Source organism: Caloenas nicobarica, chromosome 8, assembly GCF_036013445.1.
Source record: "Caloenas nicobarica isolate bCalNic1 chromosome 8, bCalNic1.hap1, whole genome shotgun sequence".
NCBI lineage: Eukaryota > Metazoa > Chordata > Aves > Columbiformes > Columbidae > Caloenas > Caloenas nicobarica.
Genome location: NC_088252.1, coordinates 17,004,519 through 17,025,485, shown reverse-complemented (window position 1 = coordinate 17,025,485; position 20,967 = coordinate 17,004,519). Strand labels below are relative to the sequence as shown.

The following is a 20,967-nucleotide window of genomic DNA, read 5'->3' as shown; positions in this document are numbered from 1 at the left end:
GAGGCGCAGATAAGGCCGCCCAGAGCGGGTGCTGGCACACAGCCGGCGGGTCGGGCACGGAAACACCGGGGCTTCCTCCGGGGAGCCCGGCCCTGGGGTGGCCCCGCGCACCGCGGGGGTGGCAGCGGCGGCGATGCGGGCGGCCTGGCTGCTGCTGCCGGCGCTGGCCGCCCTGTCCGCGTACTACGTGTACCTGCCGCTGCCCGGCACCGTGTCGGACCCCTGGAAGCTGATGCTGCTGGATGCCACTTTCCGGGCAGTGCAGCAGACGGTAAGGCAGCGCCCCGGGCCCGCTCCCGGCTCTGGAGAGGCGGACAGATCCCCCAGCCCCCGCCGGGCGCGCCCCAGTGCCGGAGGCGGCTGGGAGCGGGTCGCGATGTGCGGGTCGCGATGTCCACCCCGCGCCGGAGGAGGTTCCCGCACCGCCCTCCCGCACCGGCCCCGGAGTCCCCGCGGCCCGAGGGGGACCCGGCCCATCCGCAGAGCCGCGCCGCAGGCAGCGCTTTGTAGTTACAGCCGAGCGGGAGGAGTCGGCAGCATCACCGACATCCGCGGCTGCAGCCGATCCCCGCTGTGCCGGCTCCCGGTCGCATCCAGGAGGAGCAAATGGCCTCGGGTCCGGGTGTGCGCTCTGCGGGCCGAGGTGAAACCCGCGGGCAGCGCCGGGCAGGAGGCGCGCCGGGGTCGCCCCGGGCTGCTGGTGGTTTCGTCCTAATCGGTAAATCGAGCGTGCACGTTTCAGCAAAGCTGGCATCCGGGCTGCCCTTCCGGGTTTCCTGGTGCAGACTTCGTTGATGTGATTTAGTCTCGTTTCGGGTGTGCAGGCTTTTGGTCAGAAAAAGAGAATTAATGTTTTTTATTCTGATAGTATAAGTATATTCTGATAAGTATGCCTTAAGGAAAGAAGATGTAGGGAAGCTCTTTCAAATATAAAACTGCCTTGATTTGGAATAGTGTTCCTGAACAAAACTGAATGTTTGATTTTATTTTTTTTGTCACAAGACACACATGCCAGTTCTGTCACTTCATGATATCTCCCTCATTTTCTGCCAGTGCTTTTGTGCTGACATCAGAGACCACAAGCTTTCTGATAGTGGCTTTAGCTGTCAACTTTATTTTCTTCTAGGATGGTCTGATCTTTTAAAAGGACTGATCAGTCATTGTCTGGCCTGATGTAAGGTAGTATGTATGTGAAAGGTTTTGGGGTTTTTTGTTTTGGTTTGGTTTTGGGTTTGTCGTTGTTTTGTATTTTTGTAGCGGCATTTCAGTTTACTAAATTGAGACTGAAATGTATAAAACCGCGGACTTTGAGTGGATGGGAGCATCAGCATATTCAAAATAGGATTAAATTAATTAACAGGGACTAGATGGGAATGTACCTTCTACATTCCTAATACAATAACTGCGGATGCTGGGAAGCATGAGGAAAGTGGCTTACACACAGTGACCAGGCTTGTATTAATAAATTGTGCCTGAATAGCTTCTCTGGTTGCCACTGTTGGAGACAGAGTCTGGGAGCAGACATACCACTTCTCTGAGCCACTGGGGCATCTTTTCATAGTCCAAAAGTGTCACTGAATCAAAGCATATATCTAGGATGAAAGGATAAAGCCTCCTTGCTTGTATAGGATAAAACCTGTTTACTTACATACCCTCTCATATGTCTGCTATGAAAATTATGCAGACATGGCCTACAATTCTTCAGGAAAATCTATTGCTTGACATTCACTTGTTCTATGTTGTTAAGTAACTGAACATCAAGTGTCCAGCTCAACCAAATTCATCCATGGAAGGGCCGTGATGCCCCCCAGCTTGCTGCCTGCAAAACACATGGCCTCAGTTCAGCCAGGAACACCTGAATCAAGTCCATAACCTCTAGCTGAAGGAGACCTATCTTTAGAAAATCATATGACTGTGACTATATATATGTATATTGCTATTGGCTTATGTACACATTCAGTTTGTTTATGTGGTATGTGGGGCATAGTCAGATGAGTTCTGGTGCCTCTAGCCTGGAGACTAAAGGGTATCTCTCTTGAGATATTCTAGAGGTTTTAATGCCAAGAGGAGCTGGCAGGACAAAGCCTGACTGGTGGTATCTGGAGTAAACTGGCAGTGAGAGGCTGAGATGCCCATGCCTGTCCCTGCTCTCTGGCATGGGGAAGTCTCTGTTAGGGGGAAGTGGTAATTTCTTGGTTGTTTATGTCTCTGGCCATAGAAATACAAACTTCTATAGTGAGAAATGTTACAAAACAAGTAACAGTTCCTGTAATGTGGCTTACAAACCAAAGGAACGAACAAGTGCTTACAAACCAAAGAAACAAGTGAGTTTTACACAAAAGCATTAAAAGAAGTGAGGCGTTAGAGGTGCCCTGAACCATAGAACAGGTGAGCCTCGGGGCATTCGGAGAGAAAGAGAAGTTGCTTTCCAAGTGTTCGAAGTCTTTCCAACACAAAAGAGACAGCACAAAGTCAGGAATAAATGACTGCCATTAAGAAGGAACTGTGTGAACTGAAGCTGGGATTGCAGAAGTTAAACTTGAGTATTTACTTTGTTAGACAGCGTTTGTGTGTATCTAAAATAAGGGATATGCCCTTTCCTAGAGCTCAGCTTCTTTCTTCCTCTACCAGCTATTGCAAGACCAAGTGGTTTAACATTTCTCTAAATGTGACCATTGAACTTCGCCCCACTTCTGAATGTATTTTCAGCTTGCTATTTTTTACTTTCCTTTGTGGGTTTGATAGCAGACAGAAGTACATTTGTGATTTTTAAAATCTCTGAAATGTACTGTAATCATTTTTTCCAAAAGCATGAAACAAACTTAATGTGTTTCAAATGCAATTAATTGTCTTTTCCTTATTTTGAAATAGATTTGCAAAGACTCTGACAATTAAGCATGACTGTTTCTTGTAAAGGATAATGTATTTGTTTTCTCAGTGCATTAATAATTACTACCAATAAAACATAATAAGGCTGTCACTAGCTTTAAGCATACTAATTAGATAAGAACCAACTCAGTGTCCTGGTTTAGCATGAGACACTTGAACAAACGTTCAAGTATAATCACATGGTTAAAAATATACATAATGCTTATATGGCAGTTGCTGTAAGCAGGTTTCAAAACATACTACAGAGGGAACTGATACTGTCGTCCTAATCTTAAATTCGGGGGAACAGAGATAGGAAGAGAACTTATCCGAGGTCACAAAAATTCCAGTGGTGGAGCTGGAAACTGAGCTGGGTTTTTAGAGCCTTGTTCCTGCACACTCTTTAATGTCTTGTGCTGCCCCAGAATGAAAGCAGAGAAACTTGGACTTTAAATATATTAATGAATTGATGTGAAGGTGCTTAACAGAGTAATTTGCCCCTCTCACCTGTCTCAAAATTAGGGCATGGTAACATTTTTACAGAAAACTGATATAGCACAATTTTAGATCAGAAATGAAAAACTATGTACATACATATGTATATAGGTACGTCAGAATTCAGATTCACTGAAATTTGGACAGCCACATAAAATTAATTATGGGATTGAGCAACAAGTTTAACCACAGTTATTGTTTTACTTGGTGTCTGTCAAGAAGTGTCTAAAGCAGCATTTCGTAATTCTGCAGTTAACAGCAGGATTGATAGAGGTGTTTTTCACTTCTTACTCTAACCGATCTCCCTTATCAGAGTAAAGAGAGCAGCATACGTTTACTTAATAAGCAGTAAGTTCTTTCTGAACACCGCTGTCAAGATACTTGCTATTCTGGTGGATGGCAAGGAAGAAGGGATTTTTCTGGAACTGGGACAGCTGTTAGCAGAGGTTTGGAAGGACGAGTAAGTTGGCATAGAGTCCATACAATAGATGTATATGGAAGAAGGTAGGCAGCTGCACAAGGGAGAAGACTATTTGTCCTTATCAGCCAAGCAATCCCTTCATGCCTCTCTGCCACTTGCTTTTGTAATGAATTCTAGGGCATGGGGCATCAACATCTAGGATCAGAGAAAACAGTAGTTAGTTCTTTCTAACACTTTAATCTGTCTACTCATATATTTCACAGCATGTGACTTCTGGGCAGATATAAGTCATAGTTGTAGCCACCCAAGTAAGTTCTTGATGTTTTTGCGTGCAAGAACAAAGTCTTGGGATTGCTTTACAGTAAGCCAAGCTGTTAGGTGTGGCAGGTGGGTCTCACAGCAGTGGCACCAGAGCAGAAACGGAACCACACTGGCAGTCTGCTGTGCAGTAACGTAACTTTTTTTTTTTTTGGTCTCCGTGTAGGATAAAAGCACAAACCTATTCATCCATTATGTGCACAAAACCTTACATTAAAAATGTAATCTCATTTCTACTTCTAATTAATAAAGTGTAAAGCGGTCTACTTGGCTTCTTTTCAGTTCTAAAAGAAATTTGTAAAACTAAGAGCACTTGTCTCTGAGGACTGTCTTTATATAATGGTGTTAAAAATACGTATTACTAGGCAATAATGCATCTGCATTAAGAAATGTGTCTGTAAAATAAAAGAAAATAGACATTCACCTTTAAACAGGATAAACTGCATGAAATGTACAAGAAAAATTATGTTCTGCCCATAGCTAAAGGGGGAAATGACCCCAGTTTATTTTTCACTAATCTCTGTTACTGACTACATATATTGTAGCTGGCAGTTTGGACTCTAATGTTCTAGAAATGTGTTCTGCAAAGTGACGCCTGAATTGAGGACAGTACCTGCATCTTTTAAGGTAGGAAATTTAGTCTTAGACAGTTCAGTCACCCAGTTCCAGCATCGTTACTCATTTGAGTCATGAGTGGGATTTGGCTCAGTCCCCAGTAGCATTGTATGAAGAAAGAGCCTTAGTTGTTTGCCTAATTCCTGATCCTGCTGAGGCCTGTAAGGTCAGAGCGGGACCTTGGGTCTGACTGCTGCGATGGCAGCGGAGGGAGCAGCTGATGCATTGGGACACGCTGCCTTTGTGCCCTGTCCGAATGTGACCTGCTGCAATAATTGTGTGACTAAAGGTTGGAGATGTGAAGCCTGACAGTGTCAGCTCTGGAAGTCACATGAAGACAAAAAATTCCAATATGCTGAGTATTGTTAGAGGTTAATAGAAATTAGCAACAGGAAAACTATTTTGGATTTGTTGTTGTTGTTTTGTTTGGTTGGTTTTTTGTGATACAGAACACATGACTAATATGGAATACAAGTCCATGAGGGAGGTAAGTGTAAAAGTGTAGTAGCCGTGAGCATTTGGGATTCTTCATGAAATTACCAGCTGAGGAGCCAATAGAAGAATCCTAAGAGTTTAGGGACAGATACTGGTGATTAAAGATGAATAATGTTGCCTGTCTAGAGCAGTACTTTTTTCATGCTGTCTGCTTTTTATCACCACCCTGACTCCTTTCTTCATTTATTGAAAATTTTCTCCTACATCAATTAAATCTTTCAATATCCAGTACCCCTCACCAAAGAATTCACCAGGAGGAAGGCATCAGTCTTGAACAGTTCAATCTCTAGAGGGTCCCTGCGTTGTCCCTACCTGAAAACTCCTGTTATGGGGATGTCCTGGTAAAAGAGAAGGAGATTGTGGCTGTAGTGGTTGCTTTGCCTGAGTTGTTGGAGGGCTGGGGAGCATAAAGCACAGTGCTGCCGAGGCAGATGTGGGTCTCACAGAGAGCAGCTCCAAAATGAAAAGCTGCAATCAGAAACGAGCAATAGGGGTATTGTAATACGTCCACGGTGGTTATTTGCTTAATTGGCTCAAAAGCCAGCAAAATACTCACATTTGCATTGCTAGCCTGTCTCCTGGGGTCCTCCTGCTCATCCAGCTCTGCCTCACTTGCCATTACTCGATCCAGCCCATGATGCCGTCAAGTTCACCAGACACATTTTCCCAGAGTTACCTGTTTGGAAAACAAAAGTATTTATTCAGCTCTATGCATAAAAACAGTTGTTACGTGGGAAAACTTGTGGCTGTGACCCAGACTGAGTGATGTGCCATGCCTGGGGCTGGTGCAGCAATTCTGGGCTAATTGCCCACAGGGCTTTCATCTTTGTACTATCCCCTCTTTTTTTTTTTTTTTCCGTAGTCCCCCTAATTTCTTAACTTCCCCCTTGTCCTTTTGCTGTGTCTTCACTAGCTTTTTTACAGTGCTGTCTTGTCTCCCTTTTCACCAGAGAATACTGTTTCTCTCTTCTATTCTGCATGCATAGACACACACACGTAATTTCCATATATTTAAGTGCTATATTTGATAGCCTGCAACAGTCCTGCATGCTGTCACAGTAAGAGTGATAAAGTCACAGATACCAGCAAGGATCAAACCACTCACTGCTGACATGAGGTGCCTGGATACAGTTTTGATAATGGATTTAAGCCAAATTCAGCTGTGAACTGCGGCCAAAAGGGCTGGTCGCATCCTTCTCCCCCACTCCCTCTGTCCTGCCTTGGCTTCTCAGTAAGATGGTGACCTGGCTGGAGTTTGCTGTTGTTTCTCTGGTTTTGCTGGGTTCACACGGAGCTGATGCAGCAAGGTGATACTCTGAGGCTTCACATTTGTTTGTGTCAACACAAGAAAGGTGCCAGGAATGCACACTCAACAGGATGGGCAGGTTTGCTCTTTGAGTGCCAACGTAGTCCTAGAAGAGAGTTAGCCAACCATTGAACACATCTGCTGCCAGTAGTTATATTACAGAGTGATAAGACATTATATATCTATTTTAAATATTTGTTTATAGAAAAAATATATCAGAATTTTATTTGTAAGAACTTTGGACAAGACTAGCTCTTTGCCACCAAAAAAGTGCAATCCCGATGCCTTATAAAGGACAATCAAATAGACTGATTAGATAGGTGTACTTAGAAAACATCTGTCTGATAAGTGTTTAGCAAAAAAAATGCCAATGCCTAACAAAAAATAGGACTGTTTTTGTGCCCTGATGTACAAAGTGTCTCTTCAGGCTTTCAGTTTTTGGATTCTTGGGAAGAGTGGTCTATTCTAGGGAGAGAGAGGAATAAAAAAGGCATGAAATGCTGCGATAACCCGGGGATGGCCATGGCGCTTTGTGTTTTAAAGATCAGGGCAAAACACTTTCTAGTAAACAACACTAACTAGCCTTGAAAATAAAACATTTCTGATTCCAGGGAACATTTGATCATCTCATCTACAAAGAATGTGGACTAAAGGGGGAGAAAACTAAAATGGGATGCCTATTGCAAAACAGTCAGGCTTTTTTAAAAAAAAAAAAAAATCTACAAAACTACTGTTTTCCCGGCAGTATTTCTAAAGTTGATTCCCGGTGGTTACCGTCCCCAGGAGCCTCCATGGGTCACAGGGAGGGTCACATCTTCAGCTGGTTACATCAATGGCAGCCCAACAAATTGTGTGCCAAATTATTAATAGATGTATTGTTCTTCAGATTTTGAGTTTGAACTGGATTTTCCTGTGGGAATTTTTCAGTAACAGTAGGAGAAAAGCATGTTCTGAAATTCAGAGATACTAACAGCCTCATGAATTCAGCATTTCTTCCCAATGGCTGGATACCTTGTGTTTCTTCTCCCAGAGAAATGCCTTGCAGTATAAAGAAATGATATTCCATCCAAAAAGCAGCAAACATTTTAAAATTTGAATTACCACCAAACTATCACAGCAGGGTGACATTACTACAAGCTAAAGCAAGAAAATAAGGTCATTTTTGTAAATTCTTGTTTTGGAAGTGGATTCCTCTCCCTGCTCTCATAGCAGCCCACCATATTTGGCTGAGATTTTTTGGGGAAAAATATAAAAGCTTGTCTGTTTTCTACAGCAATCTGCAGTGGAAATACAGCTATGCAGGGCCGTTTCTCCACAGCACCTAACTGAAAGCAAATATTTCTTTTTTTTTTTTTTTACGTTCAAACTAATGACGACAGATTAAAATGCTGCATGTAAGAAGCTGGGGCTGTAGACCTACGAAGGCAGATCTTCTTTGGCATGGATGCTGCTGAATGCTTCAAAATCTGCTTTCCCTCCGGAGGTGTGCGTTTGTCTCCATATCCTTGTGAACAGATAATAGAAACGAGAAAGAGACTGCGAAATTCTTACTTGCAAAATCACGGCTGTCAGAAGGAACCAGACTTGGCTTCCACTTAGTTTTTGTACAGGTTGAACTATGGCAAGTATTGGTTCTTCACAATGTGAAAGGTGGTCAGACCGGTACCTGGGTGATCCTGCTTTTTCGGGTGTCAGCACCTTTAATTCATACTGGCAGGTTTGTGCTGTACCGGTGGTACCGGCAGAATTAAAACAGTGAAATGGTTGTATGTAGCCAAGCTGCGTGGCTCCTAACAGGACACTTTTTCTTCCAAGTATCTGTTACCTCTATCCAAAATAAAAAGAATCACAGCTGACAGTTTTCTTTATGGTGGTCATCCTAAAGATACACATTAGGCCTGTATTAATTTTACCTCCCAACTTCATTGGCTCGACTGAAAAAGTTTTAGAAAAGGCTGAGCTGATTTTCCAATTTCTAGCTTTCATCACTAGGATAGAGATTAACTTTGCAAAATGAGAAAGACCTCGGCTACATTTTAATGGCCAGTATCAACATCGTGGTCCGTGCAGCCCTTTGGCTCACCCTTCGCCTCCCCTTTTGCACCAGCCAGGGAATGGGCACAAGTATTCACCACAAATAGTGTGCAGGTCACACAGGGGGAGCAGGTCATGACCATTTAGGCTGGAGGGGAATGCCTTGGATCCCAGTGCAATTTGCTGAGACAAATAGGTTTTTAATCTACTCAGGGCAAAGTTAAAAAAATAATACACGTAAACAAAAATCCTGGATAGGCAAAGGAGATAAAATGTTCTTCCTTCTACTGTAAGGGGACAGAAAGATCAGATCATTCTTCATTTTCGTAGTGTTTTACACCCCACCCACCAAAAAAATTAAAAAAGTAATGTGCTTTAGTCGCTGGGGTTGGAAAAAAAAAAGTTACTAGCCTGCCATGGGTCGTGGATAGTGTTTTGGATCATTCCCAATTCAGTAGGTAAATACAGGACAAGCCAACAAACAACTATTATATTCCTTTAAGACCATTCTTGTTTTCAACTTTCTTTGCAATCCTTGAGAACATTCTTAATTTGGAAGGGGAAAGACTTATGCTTTGGGGTGGAACAAGAGAAATACTTGGCATTTTTGGCACCTTACCACCACAAAAAATGAGTCTGTGTGGTATTGCCCTCTGCTGGCAGTGGTCTGAGGAGCTTCCCAGGTCCCATGGTGGAGCACACTGGTGATGTTCATCTCTTCGGAGGTGTCTTTCAAAGGCAAGGATCTGAGTGCTCATTCGAATTTGGTTTGATCCATGTAGTCATAGTTTGATTTATTTTGACAACACAGAATCTTTTACGGAGAGGGTTTTGTTTTAACACAGCTTTAAAAACATTAGAGGTCTTTTATAATTGTTCATTTTCTGGTGGATATTCTAAGAATCCATATTAGTTTTCATATAGGACCTGCCCTTTGAAGACGGTTGCATTAAACATCAATGCAGTATCGTATGATATGCTCTGAAGTAACAGAACTGTCCTTTTTTCTTTTTTCCTAGTGTCACCTGATTCACTATCTGAGACTCAGCCATCACTTAATAGTTCTGAATTACATAATTTGTACCTTTGACAAGCTGAAGTCTGTCTCCTCTGAAGACCTTAACATCACAGATGCTGTTTTTGATGGCGTGGAAGTCAGAATATTTGAACCCCCTGCGAAGCAGGATGAACGGCTCAAGCGCAGCGTCGTTTACATCCACGGAGGGGGCTGGGCCTTGGCAAGTGCAAGTATGTGTCTGCCAGGAATTAAATAGGATTCTGGGCTGGTATCCTCCTAGCAGGAGAAGCCGAAAGCTGTTTTTTCTGCCAGGCACGACCATTTTGCTAAGACATACCTGATTTCAGTAGTAGCTGTCTCCACTCTGGTAGATCCAGCTCTAAGGAGAGAGGGGAAAAAATATCATGAACACACAACAAAAATGCATCTCTTATCTGCACATGAGCTGTAAAAAGACCAAAAGGTTAATTTTGTTACATCCTGAGAGGAGAAAATAGCTTATTGTTTAAATTCCTGGGATGCCTGGGTGGGGCAAGGCCAGTCCTCCATTTGCTAAGGCCACGTGCAAATGCCGATCAGGATCCAGCAACCACGTGTAAGGGTTTTGGCCCAATTTCACTCAGTAATGAACAGAAGAGTGAGCTGAACAGCACTGCATGTAACAGCATCGCTAACGTCTGGCTTTTAAATAATGCATACTTGGAATATATGCTGCTGATCACAGGCAATGGGTGGAGTGATGAAGGAAATGGGTAGAGGTGGGTTCCCCTCCCTTAGGGTACCACTGCCACCGCCAGCAGAAGTCACCTTGAAAATTAATGCTCTTTACTCCAATTAACTTGGAAGCTACAAACATGATCAGAGAAATTAAGGTGTAGCTAATAGACCATGATAAGCTAACCACTGATCCTACCACCTCGTACAGGAGGAGAAAAACCCTGGGAGGAGAAAGGGCATGTGGTTCTCATGGCTGCTCCATCTGATAGGAGTCTTCCCCCTTTTCCTTCCCCATTGCTCTTGTGACATTATGAAGTCCATACAGCCATCGTGCATCCTGTGGCTTCATCTGTAGAAAAAGAACATTAATGACATTAATGGAGTTTTTCCAAAATGTTCCAAAAAAAAGACTGGTTGCATTTGGACTATGCGTGTGTAAGTCTCTTAGACCATGATTTAAGTGAGATTTAGATTCCTAAATAACTTTAAAATTTGGCCTTCACATGCCTTTGGAAATCCCAGTCACTTTGTCCTATAGCAGTTTATTTTTTCTCCTCTTCCTACAGAGGGATTGTACTCTGAGATGGGTTTTCTTAGGCCTGTCTAAGGGATGTTTGTTAGTGTCCTGCCCACCTTATTTGTTTTGTAACAGCCTGCATATGACTCTTGTGCAAAAAGTTTGTATTAAATTGTCACGCTTTGTAACAGCCTGCATATGACTCTTGTGCAAAAAGTTTGTATTAAATTGTCACGCTTCGTTTGGATGACTGTAGCTCAGCTATGTCAGGACACTGTCCTCGAGTCCAAGATGCAGAAGTTAATGGCACAACTGTTACAATAAATGTTAAATTCTAAGACTAGATACTTTAGGAAATGCTTAGTGTCTTAGTGTATTTTATAGTACCAGGAACCAACAATTAAGTAACTGGAAAGGAATAAAATTAAAGAAAATCAGTCCACCAATAAATATGATAGCTGTGATTAATCCTCCCTTAAATGAGTAGTTCAGTTGACATTAATAGGCAACTCATTAGAATCAAAGCAATGCATGCTATAATAAAATGACCAACAAGCAGTGACTCATAGAGTGATAACTCTCTCCGGATGCTAATGCCCCCAAGCCTCTGGGTGCCCTAAATTTTGCCCAACTGAGAGAATTGTAATAGGTGGATGAAATGACATGCCTCAAGTCACCAAGAACCAGCTGAGAAAGAAAGCATTAGACTGCAGGACTTTTCAAGGCATGAATTACGTTCCTTCTGCTACAATATGAATTTGGCAATTATGTATTGCACGCTGATCTCATTTACTTTGCTTATATTTGTATCATGTGTTTGTATTTTCTGAGAAGGCTTACCTATGGCTTTGTGAATATTGACACAAATGGACTCGTATGTTCCTAACACCATGTCCTTTCATTCCAGGAACAAGCCTTTATCACAATCTCTGCAGAGTCATGGCTGAATCTCTCAATGCTGTAGTTGTCTCAGTTGAGTGAGTAATCTAAAACTGATCAAGTAATTTTAAGGTATTAGAAATATGTAACGTAGTCCTTTTAGCTCTTTTCTTGTTACTGGCTTGTGTGTAAGGCTTTAACTTGGACAATCATTCTCTTTACCAGTGTGATATTTTTACCCTTTTAAAATCACAACAAATTGGAAAGCTATCAAAAATTCATTTGGGTTTCTAATTATTTTAGAGGTCCTTTTAGAAGGCAGAAATGTGGGAAAAGAGAGTAGCACTTAATTCAGTTGGACAAATACTAAAATGCAAATTTTAGTGCATCTTGTAATGGTATCTATATGTAAGGAGTGCAGCTAAAACCTGAGATCACTCAAGTACCAAGTTATGATCCTGTAAATACTTGTGAACTTCAAGAACAAACAAACAAACCATAAACACATTTGGACATGATATATACCTGAAGGAAGGCTGAACCACATCTCTATGCCTTCTCATGTGGCAAGAGGGACTTCTGCCATCCTCAGTGGCCACTCCCATGGGTGCAAGGTATATTTTTATATATATATATACACATTAAAAATAATACAGTATTAAAAATATATATATTAACACCCCCTGAAGTCTGTCTATAAACCACAATTTTTATGTCCTATTGAGCCAGGGTCTGCAATGTAAAAAATTATCAAATCATTCTCCCCCGCTCCTTAAACAGAAAACACCGAGGAGTCTGGCATTTCCCTGCCGCTCTCTCGATCTCCCGCTGCTCCACTGTCTCGTTTAAGCTTTGTCCTCCACCCAAGAGCTGAGGGCTGCCAGGGTGCCAGACAACAGAGAAGCAGGGTTGCTTTTTTAACTCGCTGAACAAGTCCAAAGTAAACAAACCTCTTGACTAGCTCACTACATGACCTAGATGACTCCAACTTGATTGGTACTTCTCCCATCCTTACTATCAACTTCAATATTTTCTGTTGCACACCCAAGCACTTGATGTAACTACTCAAGCCTCCCACCTGCTGTTGATTACAAACCAAGCTCTGTGATCTAATTGCAGCTTAATTTTACAGAGTTGATGTTACTCATGCAATACTTACAGCATACTTTAAAGGATCACTTTTTTTTTTTTGGTTATTTATTAGTAGAAACAATGAAAAGTACAAAAGCAGCTGTTGGTTATTCCAGACGAGCTGCAATCACAGGATTGAAAAGTTCCTTATTATTCCTTTTCTGATTTATGGTGGTATAATTCTGCCTGTTTCTCCGAGTTATTGTTTACCTCTTCTCCTTAGCCATTATATCTTTCAGTCAAAGTGGTTTTACTCAATTAGTGAAGTCTAATTAGATTTCTCATTGGTTTAATTGCGTGTCTCATTTTCATGATATATACATAGTCTGTTTTCCAGTTTTGCAAGGAGTTCCCAAAGGACTCGCTCGTATTCCTTGGTAGTTGATGCAATATATAGGTTGCTTTCTGAAGGCAGGTCAGATTTGGACTTCGAAATGCTTTTTGTGTAACCTAAGTTTAAAATTTATTCTGCATATGAAACTTTTTTAGTTTAGATTGTAAAGAAAATGTTTTGAATCAGAAAATTGGATTTTGTTTTGCTGAGCTCTGCTGAGAATATGTAAAATCTGTTATTTGAAAAGCTACAAACAGAAGACATACTTTGTACCATAAGGCCTAGTAACAACTCCTGTATTACATATTATTCAGTAAATATGAACAGACTTTTCCTGCACTGTTTAGAAACTGAGAAAATCTCATGAATGGGATTCAGCTGCTGGCTCTTCCTGGGCAGACTGTTTTACTGTTTTCTCTCTCTGTGCCTCAGTCTCTCCACCTGTGCAATGGGCATATTCTTGCTCCTCTCCTTGATATAGGAGAGGAATTACTGAATCTGTTGCACTGAAACAAAATTGGTTCTTCTTGGCTTCACTTCTTGGGTATTGTTGGTTTCATGGCACAGAGGTAAGCAAGGTTCACTCCCTTCTGAGCATAGGTGAAAATTTAGGGAAAAACTGCTTAGCTATTTGGCTCAGTGGAATCTGTTGGGAGTATATTAAATATTCTTCCTCATACCAGTTATGGGTGGTTTGGATCAAAACCAGGTTGATTATAATGACTCCCTTGCCAAGGTTGTTTTAAATACTCATTCATTTTTATAATGTGTGATTAAATCCTCTATTGGGAAATCCTAGGAAAGAGCTGCACAATTTTATACAATCTTGGTATTATTCATATCTAGTAGGTTTGTATTAATCCTTCAGAATTAGAGCATTAATTATAAGATTAAGTCTTACGTAAATATTACACACCTCATATTTTCCCCATAGTATTTGTCCTAATGAAATAGTAATTTGCCATTTAAGAATACCCAATAGCACCTGCTAATCCTGAAAGAAAGGTAGATTCCTGGTAATAATTGTTTCTCACCTCTTTTCTTTTGCAGATACAGGCTGGTACCGGAGGTGTGCTTCCCCGAGCAATTCCACGATGCTCTTCGCGCTACTAAACATTTTTTGCAGCCTGACGTCTTGGCTGAGTATTCAGTTGACCCGAGTCGAATTGCAATTTCTGGCGATAGCGCAGGAGGAAATTTGGCAGCTGCTGTGTGTCAGCAGGTAACGTCCAGTCTCTGTTATGTATTACACTACGACAATCCCTAATTCACTGATGCATATAGGTTGACAGGTTCTTTGTGCTGCATCATTACAAGGTGATGTGCCAACCCTAAAAACCGAATGGTAGAAAGGCAGCATCTGGTCACTTTATGGAAGAAAAATGAGTCAATTGCAATATGAATCACATAGCTTGCAATGTCTTACTACAGTTATGAGTTGTTATGGGCCAGATTTTAAGAGCAAGTAGCTAAATTACTTTTTTATCCCTTTTGTTGGTGAATTCTTTATTTTTCTAAGTAGGTAACTAGGTATATGCGTAATTTATCAATTTAGCTTTCTGGTTTTAGATGCTTGTCTCTGAAAATGTTTTTATTTATTTCAAATATAAATGAAGGACAAAAATACAATAAATAGAAGCTTAATTCTTCTGTTCAATTGTCATCCTGTAGCATTTTGCAATTTTAAGGAAATTTCTTTTGTATATCTGCAGTTTAAATGTAATCTGAATTTAATCTAGTAAAGATTTTAAAGGCAGCCTGAGGCAAGTAATAATATTTTTCATGGTTGAGTGAAATATTGTTATTAGCTTTTTTGTATTACCATAACCATTGGTGATAAGAAAGCAGATATCATGTGCAGACAGCTAATTATCACGACAACCTTGCAATATTGAATTAGGGTGAAAAATTAATAGGAGACAATTACACTAAAAGTTTCAATATCGAGGACTGATAAACATGACAGTACCATGTTTTGAAAGCAGCATTCCTAATCCGTTTCCCTGATGCACAGTTCTTTTTAAAGCAATGGTGTGGGACTGTTTCAGGGAGAGGTTAAATACACTAAGGTTCTTCAACCTGAAAAAGAGACAGACAAGATGGGATATGATGGAGAACTTTGTATCTCATGTAGAAGATGAAACAAAACAAGTGTTTGCTGATTCTTCCAGAAAAAGATTAGAGGGTACCCAATGTATAATTGGTAGGATCAAATCGAATGCATATAGTGGGTTCAAGTCACAGTGAGGTAATTCTGTACAAGGTGAGCCTTTGCTAGGGAAAACTGTGGATGCCAACCATTCGCATATGCTCAAAAAATTAGATAAATTCCTGGAAGAAGAATCCATTAAAAACTGTTAGAAGCAAGAATAGCTGCTTTGATTCAGGAAGTTCTTCAGTTGTACATTGTTTAACTGGAAACTGCATTAGCAAAATGCCACTTTACACTTTTTTTTCCTTACACCCTTCAGTAAACTTCTGCCATTGATTTCTGTTGGAGACAGGATACTGAGTCTGCCTGGATGGCCATCTTAACAAGACAAGAAAGATCACCCTGCTAGTATTTCAGACAAGAGAGCAACATTATATGCATAAGAGCAGAATTCAGCCTAAAAATTGTCAAATGAATGGTTGCCTGCATGAAGCTCTATGTTGATATTGTAATGTTTATTTTCTTTATAATCCCAATTCTACCCTATATTCTTCACACAGCTTAGCAAAGATGAGCATTTGACTGTCAGACCGAAACTGCAGGCCTTAATTTACCCAGTCCTTCAGGCGTTTGACTTCAATACACCTTCTTATCAGCAGAACATGAATATGCCTGTTCTTCCTCGTTATGTCATGATCAACTATTGGATAGATTATTTCAATGGGAATTATGACTTGGCTCACTCACTGCTGATTAACAACCACACTGCTCTGGATGTTGGCGAAGCTCTGTCTTTCAGAGGACGTCTGAACTGGACATCTCTACTACCTTCATCGTTCAAAAAGAACTACAAGCCTTTAATACAAACCACAGGCAGGGCTGAAATCATCCAGGAGATCCCAGCGCTGCTTGATGTACGAGCAGTCCCGCTCCTTGCAGACAATGAAACTCTGCAGCTGCAGCCCAAGACTTACATCCTGACCTGTGAGAACGACGTCCTGCGAGATGACGGGGTGATGTACGCCAAGCGCTTGGAGAACGCCGGCGTGGAAGTCACGCTCGATCACTTTGATGACTGCTTTCATGGCTGTATGATATTCACCATCTGGCCTACGGACTTCTCAGCAGGCGTTCAGACCAGGAACAGCTACATCAAATGGCTGGATGAAAACCTCTGAGGAGAAATCTCTCCAGAAGACACGGGGTGCCCAACTCTGGTATCTGTTCTTGCTAAAGAGCAAACAGTGAAGAAGTGCACTTTTCCAAATTCAGGCTTTATCTGTTCAACTGCAGCTGCTGGGGGGAGATAGTTACAGACCACTAACTACAGCATTTACTAGCCTGACTGACCTTGCCCAGCAAAGAATTTTGAGAAATACCGTTTCAAACTTTGATTTTTATTTCCCCCCCCACCCCGCCCCGCCTTTTTTCAGATGACTATTGCCAAACATAAGCTAATGTTGAGCAGGGAGATCAGCATTCCTGTCGCATTCTTAACTGGCTGCAGCTCTCAAGCTTTGACTCTTAATTAGACACAAAGGCCATCAATTTTTGAGTGATGGGAGATAAAGCCTAACACCTGCATCTACATCTGAATATGTAAAAATGGGAGCTAGTTTTCAACAGTGGTGAGCACTTGCTGTCAAAGAAAGTGTGAGCAGTCTCGCCTTTGACAGGGGAGCCATGCATTTGAATGTCATGCATGGATTTAAGTGTTGGCTTTTAGGCACATAGTCAAATGGCTCATTTAAATTAAAAAAAAAAAAAAAAAGCTCTTCTGGGTAGTTAAGACGATGCTAGACAAGCCTCCTAGCCAAACATGTAATTCAGCTTTGGAATTTGGTCTTTATTGCCTTTTAGTTATTTATATTTTATAAAAGCACAGAACTAAATCTATTTTCAATAAAAAACTATTACAGCTTGCCTAGAAATATATAGGACAAAATACTATGTGTAGCAGCAGAATCCAGGTTGTTTATGTGAGTGAGCTTCAAAGCTGACTACTTATTTGGCTAAAGGATATGACTTTGTCTGTGTTTAAAGCCTCAGCTTCATGACCTCCTTACAGAAAATACAAGCTACTAAAAAATATCTACTGTGTCGTTTGCACTAATGTTTGTAATTAATAGTAGTTTTTGTTCATTGACTTTTCTTTTGTGCTTGTAACGTTTATTATATTTCATGCTTCCTGGAAGGCGGGCAGCAAGTGAACAGAAGTGGGCTCTAATCTATATGGAAGATGTAAATCTGATATTTCAGCTAAACTTTGTGTTGGAGACTGACCCAAAACGCGAGGTAAGATGATCTCGCTGTTGTGCAACAAACCTCTACAGTTTGAGCCAGTCTGTAAATTCCAGACAGGCAAGACAGGGAAGTGAAACAACTTGTGACACTGTGTGTTGTCCAGGATGCTTACTGCTTGCAGAAGCAAAGGTTGTGTCAAAAGCCCAGTGTTTCTAGCAAAGAGGAGAGAATGGCTGTCCTGTGACTAAAGCAGTGGATTAAATTCATCCTCAGCTTTACCGCAGATTTCCTGTGGGACCCCAGGAGAACAACTTAATCTCTTTACACCTCACTTTCTTCTTCTGCAAGAGAGGGAGCAGTAATTTCCTACCTCACAAAGGAGCTGTGAAGCTGAATTCACAGGTGCAAGCGAAGCACAGGGATGTGACAGTGACTGGCAGGCACTGAACGGCCCCTGTAGTTTTGGAATTTCCATCCTCCTCTGATGGCCATCACGGGTGGTGCTGCTCTGCTGTGGGTCTTCCCGCGCAGTTGGCTCATTTCTGTCCTGGCTGCTGTCAAAGTACCAGAAGATGGTACTTCTTGGCTGCTGGGAGATCATGACAAAGGCAATTTCATTAGAGCAGTTCTTATGGCAGGATTCTGAAAAGTTCTTTAAAAAAAAAAAAGGCACTGAAAAGGCACTGGTAGAGCAAACTGCCTTCTGTCATTGACAATATATACAGAGCAGTCCATTTTGATTGGTATCTGAATTAAATAAGAGAGTGGCTTTGCCGAATCATTGCTTTCTAGAAATATCAGGATGTTAATGTGGTTGTAAGTATTAAGCTATTAATGAGACAAGGCCTCAATGTCAGCTCAGTCACGCAGGCTGAAACTCATTTCTGGGCCTAGGTTCACATGGAGGTCACAAGCCAAAGCTTTTTCAACAGTGGCCCAGATTCTTCTTCCATTTAGTTTTTACAAAGACTTGATAGAATTAGAGCAGCTGAGTGACAATCTGAATCAGAATAAGCTTTGGTCAAGATACCCGATTAACACTGCAGAAGACTTATAACTTTTTTTTCTGGATTTAAACCCTCTTTCGATAGCTATAATTTACACTTACAACAGACAGCAACCAAAGTTATGTCCATTCAAAAGAGAAGTTACTAATCTGCTCCAGAGTCCTTTTCCTCTGTGTGGAGACAGCTCCATTTACCTGATTTTGAACTATGACTTAAAGAGAATAAAAATATATTGTTACACTGAGTTGTAACAACATGCTTCTTCCTGGCTTTCCCACTTAAAGAGTAAACCCATGTCAGAAAGATGTAATTTATTTCCTCCTGCTGTCATTACAAGCTAGTAGTAACTGTAATACTGGAAAAAGAAAGTGGTTAATATAAGTTCTATAATAATTAAGTTTGCTTGAGAGCTGTCTGCAAAGCTTTAGATCAGCATGTGTTGATAGCTAAGTTATAAATATCTGCTATGAAGCTATAATTGCTGCTGTTTTTTTCGTTGAAATGAAATGGAGAGCTGGAGTATATATTAATGGAGTCAGTTGTAAATTTTCTTCATGCACTGAAGCACATTGAAGTCTTGGCACAGGAAATGGTAATAAGTATATAACTGGATGGAATATGTTTACTAAGTCACCACCAGCTTGATGCGACATATAAGATCGCAGCACAACTTGGATGAGATGTTACAGTATTACCTAGTTCTGTCAAAATATCCTGACTACTTTTATCATGCAGCGACATGGTTTAAGTACGTGATAGCTGCAAAGATATGTGATGGATCCTGTAACAGGTAAAAAAAGGTCTGAGTTCCAGCTATAAAAAGACCTTTTAGTATATTGCTGCACAAGACACTTGATTAAAATTCAGAGTAAACCTTGGAATAAGTGTTAGTCCAAACTCACCTTTCCTCCTGCGTTGCTTTGTTCTCCTTTGCACATAGTCCTGGTACGCGAAGTTGGAAGTTGAGGGTTGGCAGGCACAGTTAAAGAAAGCTGCTGCCCCATAGCAAGAGATTAAGATTAAATGCATGTTCCAACATCCTGATTTCTTCAGGTGTTTAGTCCTGCATCTCCTGAAGCGTTTCCTCAGGCGTACCCAGCAACTTCATTCCTTGGTTATTTCACAAAGCAGCTTAGGGCACTTTGCACGTTGTAGGATCCGATCGAGTATTTGTAACAAAACTTCACTAGTGCGTACTACAAAGTCACTCTTGTAAAAGAAGATGCTCAATAAATTTGTCTGCATTTCATTAAATCAATGAGTATGGCTAGCTACTTTTTGAAGATAGCTTTTTTTGGTTTCTCCTCCTACAATTAGATTTTTATCTATGCAAGAATATCTCCCTAATTGCCATCAAAGCATTCAAATGTAAGCTTCAAACAAAAAAAGAACCTACAGGCATTTGCATCCTGCTTTCGGGACCTGGGGACTATATTAGCAGGTCTCTCTAGTATTTTGGCCAATATTTGCAGGAATAAATGGACGTTTTGTTTGCCAAGCTTGGAATCTCCTAAAGGGTGGGTGTTCAGCATTTCTGGAAACGCAGACTAATTTAAAGATGTTTTGTGGTGCATAGAAATCACAAATAAGCTGAATTTCCTAACCTTTATCTAAGTTAATTCCAAAATCACATCCCTAGGCAAAGCAGAAAGGCCATCATGCGTTTAAGTCCTACAAACTAAACAGAAATGCTTAATCTTTAAAACATTGTTTTGTAGTGTTTGGGCCTCTATATTTTTTAAGTAGGTGCATCATGGGTATATTTTTTAATCTCTTACTGAACTTTATTAGAAACTTTTTCAAATGAACATACTAGAAGTCAATTAACCTGTCTTAAACCTTTTAAGCTGCTATGATCTGTAACAATTATGTTGTTCAAAACAAAACCAGCCTGTTTAATGTTCTCTTATTTATGATATTTGGAACTCCAAAGTACAACAAATCTGATGTGAATACATTCGATATCTTATGCATGACCATTTTTTGCTTCTTTCCCAGTGGAGGGGAAAGATCTTGTAAGATGCAATTAGCAGCTGTGATTGAAATGCGCTATCAAAAAGAAGAACAAAGAAATAAAGTGAAATAGATCTGTGATGTTGGTTTTGTTTGTTTGGGGCCTTGGGGGGTTGGTTTGTTTGTTTTGTGGTTTGATTGGTTGGTTGGTTTCGTTTGTGGGTTTTTTGTTTGGTTTTGGTTTTTTTTCCCTCCAGGACCACTGTTTGTTGTTGTTGTGTGTTTTGTTGTGGTTTTTTTCTGTTTAGTTGTTTTGTTGTTCTGTTTTTCCCAAAATGTACAATATTTCCAATTTGAGTTTTCACTTAGCAGAGGTCAGTGAAACTGTTGTAGCCAGTGGAAGCCCTAGTTCCATTTCCATTCCTATTTGCCTTCCTTTCACATTCTTTCTTTCTGAACTGTC

The 20,967-nt window shown here is 40.9% G+C and overlaps 1 protein-coding gene across 1 annotated transcript; it reads left to right on the top strand.

Moving 5' to 3' along the window:
• Positions 1 to 24: 24 nt before the first annotated feature.
• NCEH1 (neutral cholesterol ester hydrolase 1) lies at positions 25 to 18,372 on the top strand. The gene is made up of 5 exons (XM_065639996.1): positions 25 to 271; positions 9,572 to 9,800; positions 11,712 to 11,781; positions 14,199 to 14,370; positions 15,861 to 18,372. The coding sequence occupies exons 1-5, from the start codon at positions 134 to 136 to the stop codon at positions 16,476 to 16,478; spliced, it is 1,227 nt and encodes a 408-aa protein (XP_065496068.1). The 5' UTR covers positions 25 to 133; the 3' UTR covers positions 16,479 to 18,372.
• Positions 18,373 to 20,967: the final 2,595 nt, after the last annotated feature.